The following is a 21,016-nucleotide window of genomic DNA, read 5'->3' as shown; positions in this document are numbered from 1 at the left end:
GCTGTTTGCAGTCAGGACACCTGTTCCCTAGCTTCAGGGACATCTGAAGTGTTATCATATTGTGATATGTATGATTGGAAATCTTATACTCACATTTGCAGATTCACTATACTAAGTGCTATAGGAAATTATTCAACAGTGACATCTTCTTTCAATGGCATCACTATAGATTCCTTTCTTTTCTTTTCTTGGATATTTGGAGCAAAAGCTTATTTATAGCCTAATAACACATTAATGCAAGTCAGTGGATTTCATGGGAGTGAGGCCCAAGTTGCTATTTGTCTGTCCCTTATTACTGTCCACCCAGAGTAAGATGCTACATGAACTTACTTGAGGCGTTAGAGGCCAATGCTGTTGTATTAGTGTGGAAGTAGAATGGTGGTCATGAGCACCTCCTCTATAACATCACTGTTTCTGGATTCTCTCCACCAAGTGCTGCCCGGCTGAAACCATTGACTTACACCAGGAGTTCCTCTCTCCAAGTTCACCTGTTTCAATATAAGATGAATGTCAGACATTTTTTTTTTTTTTATAGCTCCTTCTCCATTAGGTAGTGTTAGGTCTGCCATGATCACAGTGGCCCTGAAGAGCAAAGCAAGACAACAAATCACAAAAAAGTGCAACAACAAATAACATAAAACAAAGGAAAATAACACAACACAAAGCAAAATAAGAAACCACTTATATGTACCATTTGTCGTTGTGGTTTGCTCTTCAGGTCCATGATGGTAGTTTTAATTGAATAACACCGTTGTCGTCACCTGCTCCATCTGCCTTTTTCAGTATTTATTTGGCTCTTTTGTTTGATTGTGAAATTCCTGTGTAGCCTTATCTCGGATTTTCACTCCAACTGTTTTTCTAGAGTCGTTTTCCACAGTTCCCTCTCTTTAAACGTCCTGTCAGTGTGTTTCTTTGCTCCTACCTGATCTATGTGATCTGGACAAAGAGCCCATCCATCCAGGTGACAGGTGAGCTTCTGTCATCCACTTCCCCTGCACGTCTGACCCTGCTGCATCAACACGTGCACGCTACAGCAAAAACAACGATGGCATTACCACCTATACCCTGAAATGGATTTAAAAGCATTTCCCATTAAACACGCGCGTCAGTTTGCGTAGCAATCACCACGTTGTGACAGAACTAACGGGAGAAAACCATGCGCTCTTCCGGAGTCAATTAAAACGCTCGCTGATTGGACAGCCGCCTAATCCCCGGCGGGCCTCGTGCTCCTATACTAGCTCGCGAGCAGGACAGCGCGCGAGCCACAATCTGCCCAAGGCGCGAGGAGGGAGAGCGTGCACGAGGGGAAGGGACACACGAGCGCTCCGGTGTCGTCGGGCTCACTCAGAACCAGTGTGGTGGAGGAACGTGGGCTATGCGCGCAGCGAGAGGGAGCGCACAGAGGAGGTGAACGCATGTAGAGAGTCACAGCCTCCTTCTTTCAAGAGTCAGTGCGCGCAGAGGAGGAGAGGAGAGGAGGAGGAGAAGCACCCAAACTCCTGGAGAGCGCAGCGTGAGTACAAACAGCACCGAGGGGGACACTTGAGCTTTTTCCTTTCCTCGCTGCGAGAGAGAAAATGAATGCCAGCGACGAGAACCTGCTCAAGTCCATCAGCAACGACGCGCTCCTCGACCTGACGCAGCGCTACGGACAGTCCGCCTTCGGGTTCGGTCCTGTCCACGGTGCCGGAAGCCCCGCACGGTACCCGCTCACGCCCGCTGCCGACTTCCTCTCCGGGCAGACAGGCAAGTCCAACGAGAGCGGCGGGGAGCACACCAGCGACGACGAGGACGGCTTCGACTCGCTCGGCGGCGCGCGGCGCTCGGGGGACGACAAGCCCGGGGGCCCCCTGACCAAGAAGTCCAAGGAGCAGCGGTCCCTGCGGCTCAGCATCAACGCTCGTGAGAGGCGGAGGATGCACGACCTGAACGACGCGCTGGACGGCCTGCGCGCCGTCATCCCCTACGCGCACAGCCCCTCGGTGAGAAAACTCTCCAAAATAGCCACCCTCCTCCTGGCCAAGAACTATATCCTCATGCAGGCCCAGGCTCTGGAGGAGATGAGGCGGCTGGTGTCGTACCTGAACCAGGGGCAGACCATCACCTCGCCGATCCCCACCGCCCTGGCGCCCTTCGGACAGGCCACCGCCGTCTACCCGTTCACGGGCTCCGCTCTCGGCACCTGTGCCGAGAAGTACGCCGGGACACCGTCGAGTCTCTTCAAACACTGCAACGACAAGCCTTGATGCGGCTCCGCGCGCTCTCTCGAACTTTTTACCTGTCCACTGCACCCCCCACCTCTCTCTCTCTTTCTCTATCTCTCTCCCACTCGAGTTATTTTTCAAATCATTCTGTGTGGAAAATAATTTTTAAAAAAAGAACATTTTAGTCGAATGCATATAATCTTAAAATATGGTTAAGTAACGACGCTGCGATGTTTCATCCGGATTTAACAGACGCTGCAAAACGAATTGTTTAGGCCTCCTGATAAGTTGCTGTACTTTACAAACACTGCAGGACAATGTCCAGTTTTTTTTAATAAGTTTGGGTTAATTTCAGTAATGTTCTGTCATCAGCTCTTATTTGTGATCTATGCAACATCCAATAACAACTATAGGAAAACGTAGAACTGCGCACTAAGCTCCACATCTGAATTTAATCCAGCAATTATGAAAGACTTTCCCTCGACTGACTGCACTGATATGAGGAAGAAAACAAACAATTGTCATGTTGGCTGATATATTTTCTGAATGGACGTGTTAACAAGTTTTTTTTTTTATTATTATTGTTATTTAAGTTATTGCACATTTCACATGATTGTATTGTACAACTGTGGAAAAAATTCAAATTGCTCCAACCCGGCTATACTAATGGTTTGTAACTAGTTTACGACCTACAGACTGAAGAAGCGTTTTGGTTGTGTTGCAACATGGATTTCATATATTGTTTATATGTCTTTATAATTAAAACACATATCTATGCTTGGACCCGGTTTGCTTCATTTCAAAACAAACATTTCACCGCTTTTCAAAATTAAGGAGACGTTTAACAACGTGCACTAAAGTGACAAACGCGTGCAACTAATGCACATGACACGAATAATTACTCTTATTTAAAAAGATGATTTGAAACACGTTGTTGTGGACGTGCAAGGGGAATAAAACCCTTCAGAGAGAATCTGCGCTTTTACGCAGAACGTTAAAAGGGAAATGATAAAATAGAAACGTTTGGTTTTTCATTTCTCACCATCCACGAGTGGCCCTCACTAAAATGAGTTGGCAACTTTCTGTTCTTGCACGAGAAGCGTCTGACACGAGCAGTTGCGTCTAAACGAGCTCATGGGGCTGGTGAGGCCCGGTTGGCACGCACCGGGGTCGGTGGCGCTGCAGGGGCAGGGCGCAAAGAGCCGCCCGGGGCACCCAGGACCTGTCTCTGGGTATTTGGGTGATCGCAGGCTGCTCTCGCCGGGCTCTTACACCCTGGACAGTTATTAACACGATTCCAGCTCCTGTCTCCCTGCTCGACTTAATTCGTCGAGCGTCACAGCTCCCTGCAGTTTCCCTTTGCAGGTTGTGGTTTCAATTTAGAAAAAGCACAACACAAATGTAAGAAGTTGTCATTGTAGGTTCATGTTCAAATTCCTGAAAACAAGCATCTCTGTGTGTGTTTTCTTTGATTGATTTGACATTTACTTGAAAACTGCATATAGGCATATCTTTTACCATATTATGTTGGTCTAAGGTGCAACACTGATGTAGGTGTCATATTTTGGATTTTATTGAAATAATAAAAAAATATAAAACTGACCTGTAATCGTAGCCAGAGAATTAACACAGATTTTCTCAAAGATGGCAGTAATATTGTTTTTTTTATTAATCTCTGCTGTTGGATCTTGAATCATTTTGTGATGATGACAGAATCCAATTTCATAATCGTTTCTCCTGCATGGTAAATCAAAAAGAAAGGATTACTCTTAATCCCACAGGTGTTTGTCTTCTACCGAACATATCTACATTAACTCTGCTTGTTCCACGCGGTTCAAAGATACATCCCATCATCAGACATTTAGAGCAGGTCGGTCGATCCATGCTGGAGACAGAGGGCGACTAAGTGATCCGCCCTCCTGTCTCTCCCTGACAATTTAGTTGCATGTCACAACAACAGGGCCACCCGTGGCATCTCAAATTGGACCCTCTGATGACACGTCTTATTTCCGAGGGCCCCACGAGACTGTCGGGGGGGCATTAGGGATGAAATGTGACAAATACTGCCGATGATGTGAGGACTCGGGCGCTGCACTCCATCAGTCTGCTCACAGCCTAATTGCCATAAATTGACAACTGGGTGGTCACTTCCCCTCCCTACAGGCCTCTGGTGTCAGGCCGGGGAGATGTATGTTTTATTGTGTCGCCTTATTGTCATAATGGCCTTTTGTGTGCATGGTGGCAGTGTGTAATTTGACATGCATCTATACATTGAGACAAGAGATGAGGTTTTTGCTGGTGATGATTCCTGGTTCCTTCGCCCCAACCAGCCGTGGACCTAAAATCAGCTGTTATATCCGTCTTTCCCTCGACCGAGAATCATTGTGTACTTTAAAGACATGCAAGCTAAATGTTGTTTGTGTATTTTTACTTTTATTTCACTGTTTTGATATTAAAGTAATATTATCTTTCAAATATTGGTGAGCCAAACCCAGTGTCTTGTGTATGTGCCTAGTGTACATCGGGTATTTTACTGTGTGTTGACTGAATGGCAGTAAGAGGTTGATGGTAAATGATTGTGGTTTTAACTAATATTAACCTTATTTAATTTTAATAGACACATTTAATTCCACTTATAGCATTTACACTATGGTTCTATTTAACTCAATGTTTAGATCAAAGAAACAGGTCTGAAAATAATAGAATGTAGAGTTAGACTCAGCCTAAAGCATCAATAGAATATAGAAGTTTTCAGCGATGCAACTACAGTCACACAATTTGTTTAATTCTGGATGCAACACAGCAAACATGATCAATGCGTCGATGTGCCCTGGGCATGCCCCGGCAGAAAGTCTTTCTTGTGTGTCAAGATGTAAAACACAAAACCACAGAGTCTTTCTGGGGGGGGGGGGGATTGAGAAAGCTCCAATGATAACAACAGAAAAAGGAAAACTAAAAAGGTAAAACAATTAATAGAGAGAGGTAATTTGCGAACTTAGAATAATCAGTAAAATACACTTGTATAACTAATTGATATGTCGGGGCAAAATAAAAGAGTCACCGCACACATGACATAAAGATGGAAACACACTTAAACCTGCGTCTACTCACAAAAACAAAAGTAAAACCATAGAGTGATGCATAGAAACACAATTTTTCTCTGCGGCCAAATTGTCAGATCACGATCAGTCGTTGATTAATAATCCAAACTGTTGAAAATAGGAATCATTTAAATAACACGTATTATAACCTTGCACAGAGCTGCCACAGACAGTTCACCACCTATTCCTGCCCGGTGTGTTGTGTGTGTTCTGCAGTCAGTGCCCCCCCCACTCTCACGACAGCCCCGTGTGGCCGGGCTACGGACACACTGTGTGATGTCTGCAAACATTTGTGTTGGCTCTCAGTGGGATAGGAAGGGAGTGATTTCATTAGCATGGCTCGGAGCTTTGAGGTATGTTTGTGTGCTTTTCTCTAACCCGATGGTATAGCACTAAAACCATATGCCCTTAAGTGCGTACCTCCGCCTAATGCATCTGACAGCGCTGTTTTCTCTAATTAAGTTCTTTGTATGTGCGAGCTTGTGAGTCTGATGCACACTGTAGCACTGCATCTCTCACACACAGCCCGGCGCACACACTGGATCTACAACAGGGGCCTTGAAGGAAAATGAACATGCTTCAGCTTTGATTACACTTACGGTGGAGGGGAACCATGAAACATTCAAGTATTCTTATTAGAATGTGCTCACAGAGGCGTAGTGGTGACTTGAGATGCTAAGTGACACAGAGGATTCGGTTGTTTCGGGCAGGTTCAGGAGAGTGGGAGGGCGTGAGGAGGTGATACAAACAATAGAGCTAGACAAGTAGGTGTGTGCATGTGTGTGCATGTGTGTGTTGGTGGTTCACTACAGTTTGTGTGGTGGTAGAGGGAGAACACAGGAGTGGAAGTATAAGAGATGCCGGGGCCTCTGTGTTTATGCGCCGGCGGTGACCCTGCAAGGATGCCCCCCAGGCGGACACCCACCCACCCTTAAACCCCCACAAACGGCCGCGCTCCACTATGACATCACACTCCCTCGTCCCTCCCAGCCCCGCCTTGTCGGAAGCGATGAGCGGCGGAGTCAGTTGGTTACGAGGAGCCATGTGATTCGGGGCGACGTTGCTGCAAGTGCAGCGGGATGAGCCGGGGCCCTTCATTCGTTAATCAGACATCTAAAGGGGGGGGGGGATTGTCTGTTTGTATCGGTCTGTGTGTTTGTGCATCCTGTGTGTGTGTGTGTGTATGTGTGTGTGAGTGTGTTGTGTGCTCATATGGCCGCAAACCCTCGTAACATGGCAGTCGGGCAAAGCGTTTTGCCTATCGCCACAAGGCACCTGACACCACGCATGGTGGACCCAGATAGTGTGGCAGGGGCCAACATTGGCCTGGTGGGGGGGGGGGGGGGTGGGGCGGAGACGGAGGAGGGAAAGTCAGTGTGAAGCCATTGTTGAATATGAAGTCCTGTTCACAGCCTCAGGAGTTCTTTGAGAGTGTCTCCCATCGACATCTCGTAACATCCCCGTCCTCAAGAGCACGGATTAGTTGCTTCCCCCTTCCACTTTGTTAAAACCTCTCTCTCTCTCTCTTTTCTCCTGCTCTCCTCCTTCGCTAACGGGCCTCCATGTTTCTCCTCCACCCACAGTCCCTCCCCCCTTATTTTCTACCACCGCGCTCATCACTCTTTCCCTTTTAGCTTGTTGTCTTGACAGAGGATCTGAGCTGACAAACGGGGGCATCCGTTACTGTAGCGCTGCCTAATCTCTGTAATGGCCCCTCAGATAGAGGACTGGTGGTGAGCAAACACTCACTCACTCACACACACACACACACACACACACACACACCAACACACCTCAACTTGCTGGACAAATGTACATGCGAAGCCCTGGGGTCAATCATCATTTCAGTGTTCAGTCTTTTGTAAACACTGCATAACCTCCTTCAATCACATAGACTACTCTGTCTCTGCTCCTCACTCGCTGTTTCTTTCTGTCTCACACACTAACACACACACACAGGGACACACACACACACACACACACACACACACATGACCCAGCTCCCCTCTCTCTGTTCAGTACCAGCTGAGGAGCACCACGGTTTCGTGGGGAGCAGGGGGAGCTCGTTATCCTCATTAATTAATGACAAAAGCGATGTAATTGGCCATCCATAATCCTCCATGCGGAGCCGGTGTGACAGGCAGGGCCGGGACCGTCGCCTTCAGCGGGTGCAACTCACAAACACACAGACAAAATGAAGACACTTTTCGTCCTGTGCGTGTGTCTGTGTGTGTGTGTGTAATGATGACACACTTGGATCACGGACCTGACTTGTAATTACAGTAAGGTAACAGTGTGGATGTGAAACACTGTGCATTTCTATTAAAGCACGCCACTTGATTTTCTAATTCTCCTCCTGTTGTGGCATTTGCGGCTCCGCTGGGCCCGGTGCTGAGGCGACCGGGCTGCAACACGCTGCCGACTGCTTCCCCCGAACGAGGAGACAAGATTAATGGCACTTCCTGTCGCCGACGATCCTGCGCTAGCCTAATTAAAACCATTGGAACATGCGCGTGGCCAAGGATCAGTGGCTTTTAATGAGGAGCTTGTAGGCTGATTTGGGCCTCATTTTCTGCTTAATAAGGCCGGTTTAAAAAGTAATTTTGGAGGGATGTGACTCCTTTAAACCTGCTCATTATCAATGATAGCGCCTCACTTAAGCACTTCAGGAAACGCTGTGTTTAATTAATATTGTGTCGCGCGCGTGGATTAGCTGACAGGCCGGAATGGTGGAGTGCGAGCAAGTGAGCAAGGGAGCTCAAATTGATGAAGAACTTTCAAGGGCACTGATTTCATTAAGCAGCTTCATTACAGCCCAAATAACTCTTCATGTCATTTCAATGCTTCAGTCGCTCTCACCACACACACACACAGACACACACACACACACACACACGCACACACACACTATGTAGTGAAAAGAGAAGGTGCGCCAAGGATTTTGTCCGTGCCATCGTTTTGCTTCAGGCGATCTGACAACACCTATTCTCTACCTTGCAACATGTTTTTGTCGTCTTTCTTTTTGTGAAGACTGCCGTACAACATTAGCTGTATTTGCTGTGTTTTTCAATTTAATATTGTTGTTGCTTTTTTATATATATATATATGTATATTTGTATTGTCTTCTCATTTTACAGCTTTTTTCTTTAAGAGGTATTAGGGCCAAGCAGTTTAAGTGCTCGAGAGCGCCGCAACAACTTTCACTGTGCCCTTCTAACCCTCACACAACAGCGAGGCCACAAAGGCTCTTATAGACCCTTCATCCCATTGTGATAATCTTCTTAGCCCCCTGACTCCACTGTTCAATATGTATAGAGCCGAAAAGAGCCTGACTTGAGGGGCTTTGAGTGTCCCGCGGCTCAGTTGCTGGGATTTTCCTCTCTCCAGGACCAATTACCAAACACAAACAGTCGGAGCACTTTGCTCTGCGACACGAGGCTCCTTTGTTACACTGTGATGTGGGTTAGTGAGACGATCAAGTTTACACAGGTACTCGCTGAAATACCCTTTAATACGACTTACTGAGGCTCTGAAGTCCAACATTACCCAAAGCTTTCATCTTCTCCCGCCTGCTCCGCTTTTATATGATGCACAACCAACTGAAATCATCCTTCTACATTCAATTAAGTATCTGTCAAAGATTTAAAACATAACAATTCTTCATTAAAATGTATATTGTTGACTTGTGAACTCACACTATACAAAATATTTCCAATAATGTTCAAACTTAGAATCCTATATCCATCCATCTATATCCTCTTTACCTTTGACGAGGTAAAAACACACTGCTTAGCCAGTCGGCTCTTTAATCCTTCCATTGTGTGCATCGGTCACTCGTAGTGGATCAGGATTATTCATTGCCATTAATAATTAATAATACATCACCTCAGCCGTGAAAATGATTTATGCCCGAGTTGTGTCAGGGAGATTTTAATCGTCCATGGTGACGCTACACTGCTGCACTACATCATCTACTGTCGGTCTTTTGTCATTGTTTTGATTGAGGGACCCCAGCAGGCGAAGTTACATATAGCACGTTTGAAAACCTACCTAAAAACTCACTAATGTGTTGTGTTACAAATGTGTTGTGTTCAGTGCGGTAGGCGACTCACTGAGATTTAGGATAAGGGACTTACTGTATACCTCTGCCAAAGAAGTTGTGTTTTGTCCTGTTTGTTTGATGGTTTATTTGTCGGCAGTATTACGCAAAACAAACGACTCAACTGATTTCCTCCAAACTCGGGGGGGGGGGGGGGGGGGGGGTCATGGGCCTCAAAAGAGCCATTTGATTTTGTTGCAGATGCAGATTAAGGTTTGGATCCAGGGGTATCCAGGTTAAGGTTATATTCTTTCACTTTCTTTTACAGCACAACATTTTTCAACACGTTTGTTAATTTTTCAGGTATTAAAGCACAGATCTTTGATTTAAATAAGCAGGTTTAGTGTAGGCTGATGTTCATGAGTATGTACAATTTGGAGCAGATCCATGTTTTCATATTTCTCAATTTGCTCAGCTGTGTCCTGATGAGACATTCTATTATTTCTAATGACTAGATATGCGTAGTTAAGGGTAAAATACATCTTACAATGGTGTTCATGTTCACTCTTTTATGTTTTATGATAAATAAATCACTTGTATCATCAGAACACTTTCTTTTTCTTTCATATTTTTACAGTTAGAGCTGGTCAGTCACGTGCAGGATTAGCTAAACAGAGGTAAACGCTCTATAGAGTGCCCTTCTAGTTGTAGCTCTATATGCACTTGCAGCTGACAGCATTCAGGACCTCAAACCCTCTATCAAGTCAATTGGTCCCAGTTCTCCAACATACTCTCTGACTTCAACACTTCTAGTTTGAGCAGAACTTCGGCCCATATGGCAAAGAGACTTCTCAGGAGATTCAGTGTTCGCCAGATTGGTTTCACTTTAGTGGGCAAACGAGACCATTATGCATCCTCCAGCAGAAGTTTGACTTTAGCATCAACGAGAGTAAAAAGTCGCAATAGCAGCTCAAGGATAAGATAGATAAGTAGAAAAATAAATAGTTCATATGCACACTTTTGAGTTAAAGGCTAACGCCAGCATGGCATCATGCTCACAATGCTAACTTGCTAATATTTAACAGGCAGTGTCAACAGTGATCACTCTCAAGTCTCGCTTTTCGGGAAGCTAACATTACTCACTGAACAAAAATATATATATATATTCAATGGAAACACAAATCACCAGAATTCATTCTATAGTTAACATAGTGGCGGTGTGGCCAAGGGGGTAGAGCGGGCGTTCTCCAACATGAAGGTTACCGGTTCAAACCACACTCTTCCCCATCTGCATGCCGAAGTGTCCTTGGCAAGCTATTTAACCCCTAAGTGGCCCCTCATAAATGTTGAGTGTACAAAAAATGTAAGTCGCTTTGGACAAAAAGCATCAGCTAAATGACATGTAATGTAATAAATGTAATGTAACGTGGATGTCAGAAGCCAATTGCAGCAATTCATACAGCTGCTGGGTCAATTGTCAACCTGGTGGTGGCGCTATAGAGGAAAGTCAGGGGGTCAAGTCATACGGGTATTCTGTCCTGGATTAATAAATACTTGGACCAAATGTTTTGCCAATTCATCAAGTAGATCCTGAGATATTCCACCGTATACGGGAAAACTTCTACCTGCTAATGAAGAGAATCACAAATGTCTGAATAACATTTCATGAAAATACATTAGAAAGCTCTAAACTGGAAAAAAATAGAAAAAGTGACTTTCTAGGATCATAAATATTATGAAAAGCAACAAAATCACCAGAAAGAAAACATTTTATAGAGGGAAAGGTAAAAAACTAAAAAGTTGCTTCCAGGTGGTTGATGATTCACTTTTGGCGAAAGACAAGAAGAAGCTTGAGACGCAGAGAAAATGAGACGTTACATTTCAGGGAAGAGATAAATTCGGAGAGAGACCCACTCGCTCTAATCTCCACCGTGGGGACACGCTTACATTATTTCTCGGCATGTCTTTTCGCCAGTATCCACACTGTACAACATCCTATCAGGTAATATCGCAGTCTTTGAAGGATTAGCAGGAATAAGAGGGTTTTACTCTGTTTTTTGGAGGGGATAATTCCTTTGAAAAATAGTCTAACATTTTCATACTAATATGGAAATGGGTTTTAGCTTTTTTCTTTGTGTCGGGGAGGGGTTTCTTCAGGACACCGTGATTGGAGAGTGGATGAAAGAGAGAGAGAGAGAGAGAGAGAGAGAGGCAGAGATAAGTAGATGCCTTGTTGTGTGGAGAGGTGGAGTCTCGGCAAAAATATTATGCAACAAAACCAGCTCTCATTTTCTTGCTCGGAAAGAACAAGCGACTTTCAAGGGTTTTGGATTTTTCTCGCCCGCCCTCATGTAGCATTACGGACCACACGGAGGTGTTAACCCTATTCCGCCGAGGCTAATGCCGCAGAGCTCGAGCTAAGCCGCGGCTCCGCTACCTTGTTATTCCTTTTTCATAGAATGCAAATAAGAGGATAATAATATAATAATGCCTGATATCAATCCCCGGGAGACACAAACTCTTCTCCAATTGTTTTTGGTCGTGAGTCAAACAACAGAAAAACACCTCTTGTTTGTTTCCACGCCACCCCCCCGCTGTTTTTGTTTTGCTTATACGAAATATCTTGAAACAGACGACATCATATGCGAGACACACCGCGATGAAAACGGCGCCTTGTTAAAAGCCAATATTGTTCTCGATTAATGAATCAATTAACGTAGCTTAACTGCCAGGATATATACTGTGTATGAATCATTCATTATCAATGCGTAGCTCACCTTCCGGCGTAATCTCGGGGGTGTCACAGTCGCCTCGTCCCTCCAGGCCTCAAGGTTGAGCTGCACAGAGGATGGACAAGAGACAGCTGCACATCAGTCTCCTGCCACAGCCATTAGAGCGTGGCCCCTGTTTGCGGCTACGTGTTTGTCATTTACAGGTTTAATTAGACACTGGTGTTAATGGAGGAGATGACTTTGGGGCTGTGGACAAACGGCACTCCATCATCTGAGGCAGCCGGACGACAATATGTTTCTCCAAGAGCCAAGGAGGGGAAGGGAAGAGCGAAGGGTGAAGGGTGAAGGAAGAGTCACTTTGGTATTATTTATGAATGGGTGGCTCTGTGTGTGTGTGTGTGTGTGTGTGTGTGTGTGTGTGTGTGTGTGTGTGTGTGTGTGTGTGTGTGTGTGAGTGTGTGTGTGTGTGAGTAAGAGTATGTGTTTGTTAATGGAGCCCCATACTGGATCTCTGTCGGTCCAGGTCACCTGCCGCTCCCTCTGTTCTGTCAAGGATTATCCCAGGAAGTGAATTGGAGCAACAGTAATGTGAAGCTTTCCTCTGACTGTAGGCCCGCCCAGGAGTCTGGGACACACACACAAAAAAACACACACACACACACAAACACACACATCGATACAAACATATGCATAATTCATCAAAGGGCCATGAGTGGTGACTTTGCATGTCATGTAGTTTTCCATGTTTGGGGCCATTAACTAACAAATGATGTGTACGTTTGAATTTGTGTTGATCCCAATTCAAAAACTGCATCAGTTGTAAGGCCACCTCGTTTCCTATAAGAAGTAAAATCTGTTTGAATCTTGCTGCAAAACTAAATCTTAGTTTTTTATCAGAATTCAAATTTGGCTGTGTCAATACTTATTGCCAGACTTATGTTATTGTCTGGGCTGTAGCTGAATATAAAATGGATTAATTGATTGTTTAATTTAAGCATCAAATGTCTTCAAACTACAACACATGCTTTGAAATGTTGGAACAAATATTTGATATTGGTTGATCAACAGGAAAAGAGTTGAGAACTTCTTTCAAATTAATTGATTGTTTCTTTTTTGTATTGCTCAGGTTTCAGCTTTTAAATTTGACATTTGGACAATGTAACCGGTATTTTGATTTATGAACAAAGTAGATAATTGGCAGCCTAATCACCAATGAAAACAAGCAGTAGATGCACCGACTACTAAACAGTGACATAGAATGTGTTATGCTGAGATGTGATTTATACCTGATTTGTATTTAATCTTTTAAAACCTGCTTTACTCTCTGATTTGATGACATGTTGTAAGAACCACAATCTCCTACAGGACCTCGGTGATGTTGTTTTGTGTCGTACATTTTGTCACACAGGTGCTCTCGTGCTGCGGTGCCGCACAATAAAAACATGTTTTCCTCAAAACACACTGCTCATACACAATTGATTTGTTATTTTTTTTTAAGAGATTGAAAATGCCAAATATTATTAATCCAATCCCATCAATCATAATCTTTCTTCTATTAATATTGCAAACAATAAAAACACTGTTTTGAGATCCAAGCCGGGGAATTACACAGCGCACATTTATATCATCCCCCCTTTTCCGCACACACACACACACACACACACACACACACACACACACACACACACACACACACACAGATTTATGATCTTCCTTATAAGGTGAACACAGGATTTCTGGTAATGTCCCGGCTCCATTTTCATTTTAATCATGCAATGGGATCAGACAAGCTGGTGGGGCGGGTCTGGCCTGGCTTGGTTGATTGTTCTGATTGAGTTTTCTTTGTTTGGCAGATATGTAATACAGCCTGCTTAAGAGGATTTGATAAAGGGAAGGAGGTTATTGTGTGATTTAATCATGTTCACTGAGGTGAACCTGCACTTGTCCACTTTCTGACAGCGAGCTTAATGTGCTCAGCACGGACACGGACAAGTTTGTCAGTATTAAAACCATACTGCCACAAAGCACGGTTTATGATTGGTGCCATGTTAGACTTATATTTGTAGGGTGGTGCTTAGTGAGCACACTTGGATGTGATTGAAGTTGGGAGGAGCTGATTATTGTCAGAAAGGGAGGGGAGTCAACATTTAAACAGATGAACCTGCTCAATAGTTTCCTGATTGAAATTCTATGAAAAGACAAAAATCTAATTAGACTTCCCTAATATGTCTGTGACCCTCAGCACCAGCATATTCACCAATTACCTCATGGGTCAGGGGGTAGAGTAGGTCGTCCTCTAACCAGAGGGTCAATGGTCCAATCCCAGTCTTCCCCTTGCTCGCTCTGGAGTGACCTTCTCAAAGATATTTAACTAAAAAAAAAAAACTGTGCTGCTCTCATAGAAAAAGTTCTGCCCTTAGATGCCCTGTATGAATGGGTGTGTGAATGGCAAAAGAAAATGGCTCAATAGTTTAGGCTGGGAGGGATTATAGTTGATCTCAAATGTGAAATCAAACAGGACTAAACTGTGTATTTCTGAGGGACTATTTTCAGCTGCAGAGTTGCTGTAGATGTGAGTATTTACAGCAGCGGGGCGGCGTCTGTGGCAGTGACTGAAAATAGACCACAGTGTTCACAGTGAGGGAACATGTCAGCCAGTGCAATGGTGTGACTCACTGATGGGAGCACAGGAAATCCTTGTCCGTGGGATCAGCTCGTCATTGGTCCCCGGCTTCACAAACCTGCAGGTCGAAGAGGAAGCGTCTGCGTTTGATTGGTTTGTCCGGGCAGGTGGTGTTTGGTGATGGGGGGGTGGGGGGGTCTTTTAACCTTTTAACATTTGAATGTGAGACTGGATGTAAGCATGGATGGATTAGTGAGAGTCACGCCCCTCGACAGATAATAGACAGATTATGGATAAAAAACGTCGGAGGGATAAACTATGTCATGAACAATGCACAAAAGATGAAATGAGCTAAGACATATAAGGACATGAGGGTTTCCTGAGGTAAACTGAACAATTAACTACTGATAACTACTGTCAAATTATACCCATTTATATTAGAGCGTATTATTAACACATATATAACACATAATATTTATACTCATATTCATAATTTGTACCATACCTGTATGTTTATTTTCAATATCTCCTTACACATAATGCACAATATTTATATAATCTTAATCTTTATTGCCTATTTTATTCTATTTTATACTTTCACCTGTTTCTCTTATTCCTCATTCTGACTGTCTGCTGCTGTAACAAGTGAATTTCCCCAGCGTGGGATCACACAAGTTTATCTTACCCTATCTTATCTTATCTTATCTTATCTTATCTTATCTTAGCTTAGCTTAGCTTAAGTCGCTGATTATATTTTCCATTTTCAAATAAAAGTCATGCGTGACCCCCCGAGGTGTCCCAGCATGTGGACATGTCCATAAGGGTCTCCTGATATCGAACTGGTCTTGCCGTCTGCCACTGGGAGGATTAAAGCCGACTGGGGTGGTGGAGTGACCCAGCCCCCCCCCCCCCCCCCTCCCCCCTGATGTTCACTCTCCCTCTTACATTCTCACTCTCTCTCTTTATTGACTTCAGCAACAATAACCATTTGAGGAAATAGTCGGCGCTCAGAGACGAGTTCATCGACAGTGTTTTAGAAATGAAGCGAACAAGTGATGTAATGCAGTTTGTGTGAGAGAGAGCACGAGAGAGAGAGAGAGAGAGAGAGAGAGAGAGAGAGAGAGAGAGAGAGAGAGTTAAGCCTAGCATTAGCTTTGCTCAGTTTGCTCAGGGTTTCCTCCATCATCAGCAGCAGCAGTATTATTTACACTGGTTCCCAGCAGGGCGCCTGATCGTGCTCCAACACTTCAGCCGGTTGCTCGTGGGTATTTTGACATGACAGTTTAATCCAGACTGAGAGACGTGCGACACCAACATGCAAAGTCCCTCCTCTGCCAACTGTAGAGGAAAGATCACCAGTGAATCTATTTGCCACGGACAGTTTGATTTGGACAGAGATCATTCAGTGGATTTCCTGGATCTGTAAGCACTACCATATTAATATACATTTTTTAACAGTGCACCCTTAATTACTTAATCCTCTTACAGCCGCTCTGCTGCTCTGAAAAAATAGGGCCATGTGTGGCCGAGTGTGTGTGTCTATGTGTATATGGGTGTGTGTGCTTGCAGGTATTGAATATCTTACTATAGTACTGTATGTGTCTGACGTGCCGTGTAAGGACACTATGCCCCCCCCCCCACACACACACACACACTAAACACACTGCGGCTCCGTGACCTCAGCAAACGTTACCCTTCAGCCCCACACCTCCCTCCACCTCCCTCCACCTCCCTCCACCTCTGCACAGACACTCAGCATCATAACCTCATCAAGATTTATTTCTGTGCACGTGTGCAGCATTTAACACAGAGGCCACTTCCACACACACGTCTTAAAGTCGGACTCGATTATTAACTTTAAATCTTCTTCTTCTGCAGAGTTCTCATCCGATCATTTCTTTGTGTTGTTTGCTGTCATCCAACCACCTCTTCTCTGGCACCACACAAACACACACGTTAAATATTTCTGTCGCTGCTGCAGAATTCAAACACAAAAGTGCCTCTCTCAAATAGTTCTCACTTCTCTGTCTCCTGTAATTTGGGGCCTGCCCTGGCTGCACAGACGCTTTGTTTCTGACTTGCCGGCTGCTTGGCTGTGACTGGTTGGCTTAGTGTCAGCTGTTGGCCCAGCCAGGCTCAGCTCAGATTGCTCCAGATTAGGAGATGGGGCACTCTGAGAGCAACTATGATCCATATTAAAGCTGCATAAAATGAAAATTGCAAAGATTTAGAGGCGGATCATGGGCCACAGAGAATTTAATCACAACCTGGCAGTGTGTGTGTGTGTGTGTACGTGCGTGCGTGCGTGCACGTATATGTGTGTGTTTATGCAGCTCTCTGCATAATACATAGTGCATAGTGACATGAGGATTATCGATGTGGGCTGTATTTACTTATCAACCCAGTGTTCAGAGATGTATCACAAATGTTTTATTGCTGCGGCGGTTCCTCTCCGTCCTGGCAACCCTAGAGCCCGGTGATGCACCACAAAGAGTTTCTGTGTTTTAAACTTTGGAGACGAATGTGATGCGTTAACAGACCAAAAAAATAACAGACATTTGTTCTGTGTTGGTGTGTGAGTGGGCGAGAATGTGAGTGTGTTTGTGTGTGTTTTATGTGTGAGCTCGGCCGAGGATGATGCTGGTCCTGTATCCTCTACACTTGTAATCCCCTTAAAGCTTTAAATACTGTTACTGTATATTCTAATGGGAGTCGAGTAACAGATCAGAGCACAGAGCTCCTAAATTTTAAGTGAAATTATTCTAAACATGCATTTCCTGCTCTGTAATACAAAGAATTTGCATTACCCTCCCTTCAAAACTATCAGTTACATTTTACAATACTCAACACCTACTCTTTAATTTCACGCTGGACTCTTTGCATTCATACGTGTGAGACTCTATGTGAAGATTTGTCAAATATATACGTTCACTGATTTTGAATAAATGTCAGTCAGTCAGTTGAGTATTTCCACAATAAACTGTTTTATACATCTGGTCTCTACATGTTGCAATTAAGTTATTAAATATCAAACATATACAAATGATTATATCAGATTAGAAAATATAAAAATACACTAAATATAAAGTGTTGCAGGTACAACTGTCCAAGTGCATATGAAAGTTTCAGAACTAATCCAAATATGTAATGTTTTAGAATTTGCTATTTGAAAGTATCTATTCTGCATTTTCCCTTCAATACTGAAAATATCTCTTTAATTTAGGGCTGGAACCTGATCAATAGTTTCATAATAAAATATCCGATATTGCAAATTTTCCTGGACAGAACAAATTTGTCATAAAATTAGCCAATCAATTACTCATTACTCCCATTAATATATTTTACCTGCTTAATCAAGCAAATTTTTTTTATGTTCTCACTACTTCTAGGAAACTTCTCAACGTGTTCTTTTTTAGATAAATCTGTAACGTAGGATGTAACTTATTTCTTGTGGAAATGTTTTGTTTTTTTTTTATATTTTTTTCCTTATTTCGTATGGGAACTACATAACGCTGCGCTTTATTGTGTTAGTGTTATGTCTCTCTATTCAACTGAAGTGGTTAGGTAGATTTGACTTTACTCGCACTCTGATAATAGTTTATTCCCGTCATTGTGTAAAGTGCCTCTCCTCTCTGCAACCCATCCTCCACACTAACTCTGAGGATAACCAGTCTTACAGTATTTGTTTTACAGTACTGGTGATAACGGTGTTTTGTGTTTTGCTGTGCGTGTGCATGTGAGTCTGCAGCCACAGGCTACATGTGCTTGAGAAAAGCTGACAGAAATCCTGACTTGTGCCCTATTTGTGTTCACCTGTATCTGCATCTCTGCTGCATCTAAACACACAAGATGTCGCCGGTGCTAATATCACATGCATCCCCTCTGTTTCTGTCACTTTCATTGTCTCTTTCTTGTGTTCAGGTCTTTTGTTGCATGTCTCTTTTCTGTTTCTGTTGCTTCCTCCTTTCTTGCTTCCTCCCTTTGTTTTCTACCATTCCATATTTCCAAATCCCTCTCCAAGAGCACAGTGTGTGTGTGTGTGTGTGTGTGTGTGTGTGTGTGTGTGTGTGTGTGTCTGCATGATTCTCATACACACAAATGTGCCCACACACGCACAGAACGCAGACTTAGATAGAGCAGATGGTGACCGTATTCATTTTTTTCCCCGACTAACATTAACCATTCATTATAGACAGCAGACTAAGCCAATCCCACATCCGCCCCCATGCAACACGTACACACACACACACACACATGCCACACACACCACAAAGACACACGCACGCACCCTTGCACACACACCATGTCCAATAATTTTGCCATCAGCCCAGCGACGGTCCCAGAATCTTGCGTGGCCCTCAGTCAGTGTTGATACTCTCTCCTTCCAGACGGTCCCAGCTCTGCTCTGACTCAATCTGTTGACATTTCTGATTCCCTCCTCATGACTCAAATTCCTCCTCCTTCACTTCAACAGCCCACAACAGGACTGAGCAGCATCTGACGAGTCCCCTCCTCCATCCAATCCTGCAATGTTGTTTTTTCTTTCTCTTCTCTTCTTCTCTTTTCTTTGTTCCTTCCACTTTCACTGTCTGGTGTCTTCTGGCAACTTCCCCACGACAAACAATCGCTCTGCCTTCTTCCTTTGTTTCTCTTTCAGACTCCTCTGTAATCAAATAGAGAAAAAAAAGCTAAAAACCTGTTAGGCAGTAAATCAGGTTTAATCTCTGGCTTGAAGAAAAGATGAACATTAATCCACATCTGTCCATACAAATGTTTACCGTTCATATTCCAGTCCTCATTAGGCCCTGCTGCTAAGCCGCATGCTCATGGTTATGCACATGAACGCTGCAAAAAAAAAGAAAGAGAAATAAAGGAAGCAGGAGGCAGAGAGGCTGATACGTATATGTACAATTGTAGTTTTGCATATAAAATGTGTGTGTTTGCTCGCAGCTGCATTGCCTTTTCCTGTAGCAACCCGTCTGAGAGGGTTCTGGCCCTCTGCCGCTCGGTGAGGTCCGAAAGGTGCAGAAGCAGAGAACTCTCACACACTTACACTAATGAGGGTTTTAGATGCAGTCAGACAACAGTGTGAGTTAGTGTTCCTCAGCCACCCACTGGACATCAATCGCCCCGCGGCCCTGGAAGCTTTACTCAGCTCCCTTTGCTAAACTGCACCCATCGCTACCCTTTACACACACACACACACACACACACACACTTGCACAGATACACATGCACAGACACAGGCGAGGCATTCTGAGGAGTCTGAGCCGGCCGCGGTCTGTACCAGAGAGGAGTGTATCATTGCTGCACGCTGCGAGCTTTTCTAGAGGCCTTTATTGTGGGTTCACATCACACAAGGAGTGGATATATAACAATCTGTAAAAGATATACAGCTTAAGGTTGATAGGAAGTCTGTCTATAACAATCGTCAGGTTGGATACCTGACCAGGAAAATAAAGACTGAAGCAGTTCTTGCTCTGTGCTGGCTGTTAAGAGATTGTTTTCAGTGGAAGAGACAGGGAGAAAAAAAATCCTCGATATCATGTTCTTAAGTTCAGCCAAAGTTAATGTGAGGCTTCGGAGGTCAGAGCTAAACAAACCAAGTGAGGAGCTTCCGATGTTCTGGACTTTTCCTCTTTGCTTTTACCTGTTACCCTGTTTCCTTAAGCTGCAGCTGCTAAATGAATCTTAACACCAGGAGGGCATTTGGTTTAAAAAATGTCTTCAAAGATTTCAACCTAAAGCAAATCGATTGATCAAGTTTTATTCAGCCCATATTGAAAAATCACCTTTTGTCTCATATAGGGCTTATTGATCTGTACAAGGTTTGATGTCCTCCGTGCTTAACCCTCAACTATGGTGAGGATAAAGAACCCAACAACAACAGATAAAAACACTTAATGTTGTGGAAAGTTGTATCTTATCTTTTGGCTTCCACCACTTCCAGTGAAAACCGGTTGGATTTGCTGTCAGTCGGGTCCGGATCTCGAAGTGGGCCCCAAACTTCTACTCAGACTTAATTCTGTCTCATTTGAATCTGCGAATAATGTCTATTTAATTTGCCCCTGTCGTAATTTCCTGATTTCTGAATTGCTTGTTACACATAGTGCTGATTTAAAAAAACTATTCTCTGATTAAAATGTATCTTCATTTGAATGATCTGATATTGATTAAAAAAAAAGACAGATTGAAAACTTAAAAACTTGTAAAAAACGCTCATCACTAAATCCACTGTGTGAAGGTGCCCCTCCAATCTGAGCAGTCTAGATCCAGGCCTGCTGTCAGTGAGATGCTGAGTCAATTCCTAAATCCCA

At 43.9% G+C, this 21,016-nt stretch overlaps 1 protein-coding gene across 1 annotated transcript; it reads left to right on the top strand.

The window, feature by feature from the left end:
• The first annotated feature begins 1,309 nt into the window (after positions 1-1,309).
• Positions 1,310-2,981, top strand: bhlhe23 (basic helix-loop-helix family, member e23). Its single transcript, XM_053425404.1, has one exon. It carries the CDS (start codon positions 1,578-1,580, stop codon positions 2,244-2,246), a length of 669 nt encoding a protein of 222 aa, XP_053281379.1. The 5' UTR covers positions 1,310-1,577; the 3' UTR covers positions 2,247-2,981.
• Positions 2,982-21,016: the final 18,035 nt, after the last annotated feature.

The sequence above is a fragment of the Pleuronectes platessa genome, chromosome 6 (assembly GCF_947347685.1).
Source record: "Pleuronectes platessa chromosome 6, fPlePla1.1, whole genome shotgun sequence".
NCBI classification, from domain to species: Eukaryota; Metazoa; Chordata; class Actinopteri; order Pleuronectiformes; family Pleuronectidae; genus Pleuronectes; species Pleuronectes platessa.
Note: the sequence above shows the minus strand (reverse complement) of the source record. Positions and strands in the feature narration are given on the sequence as shown.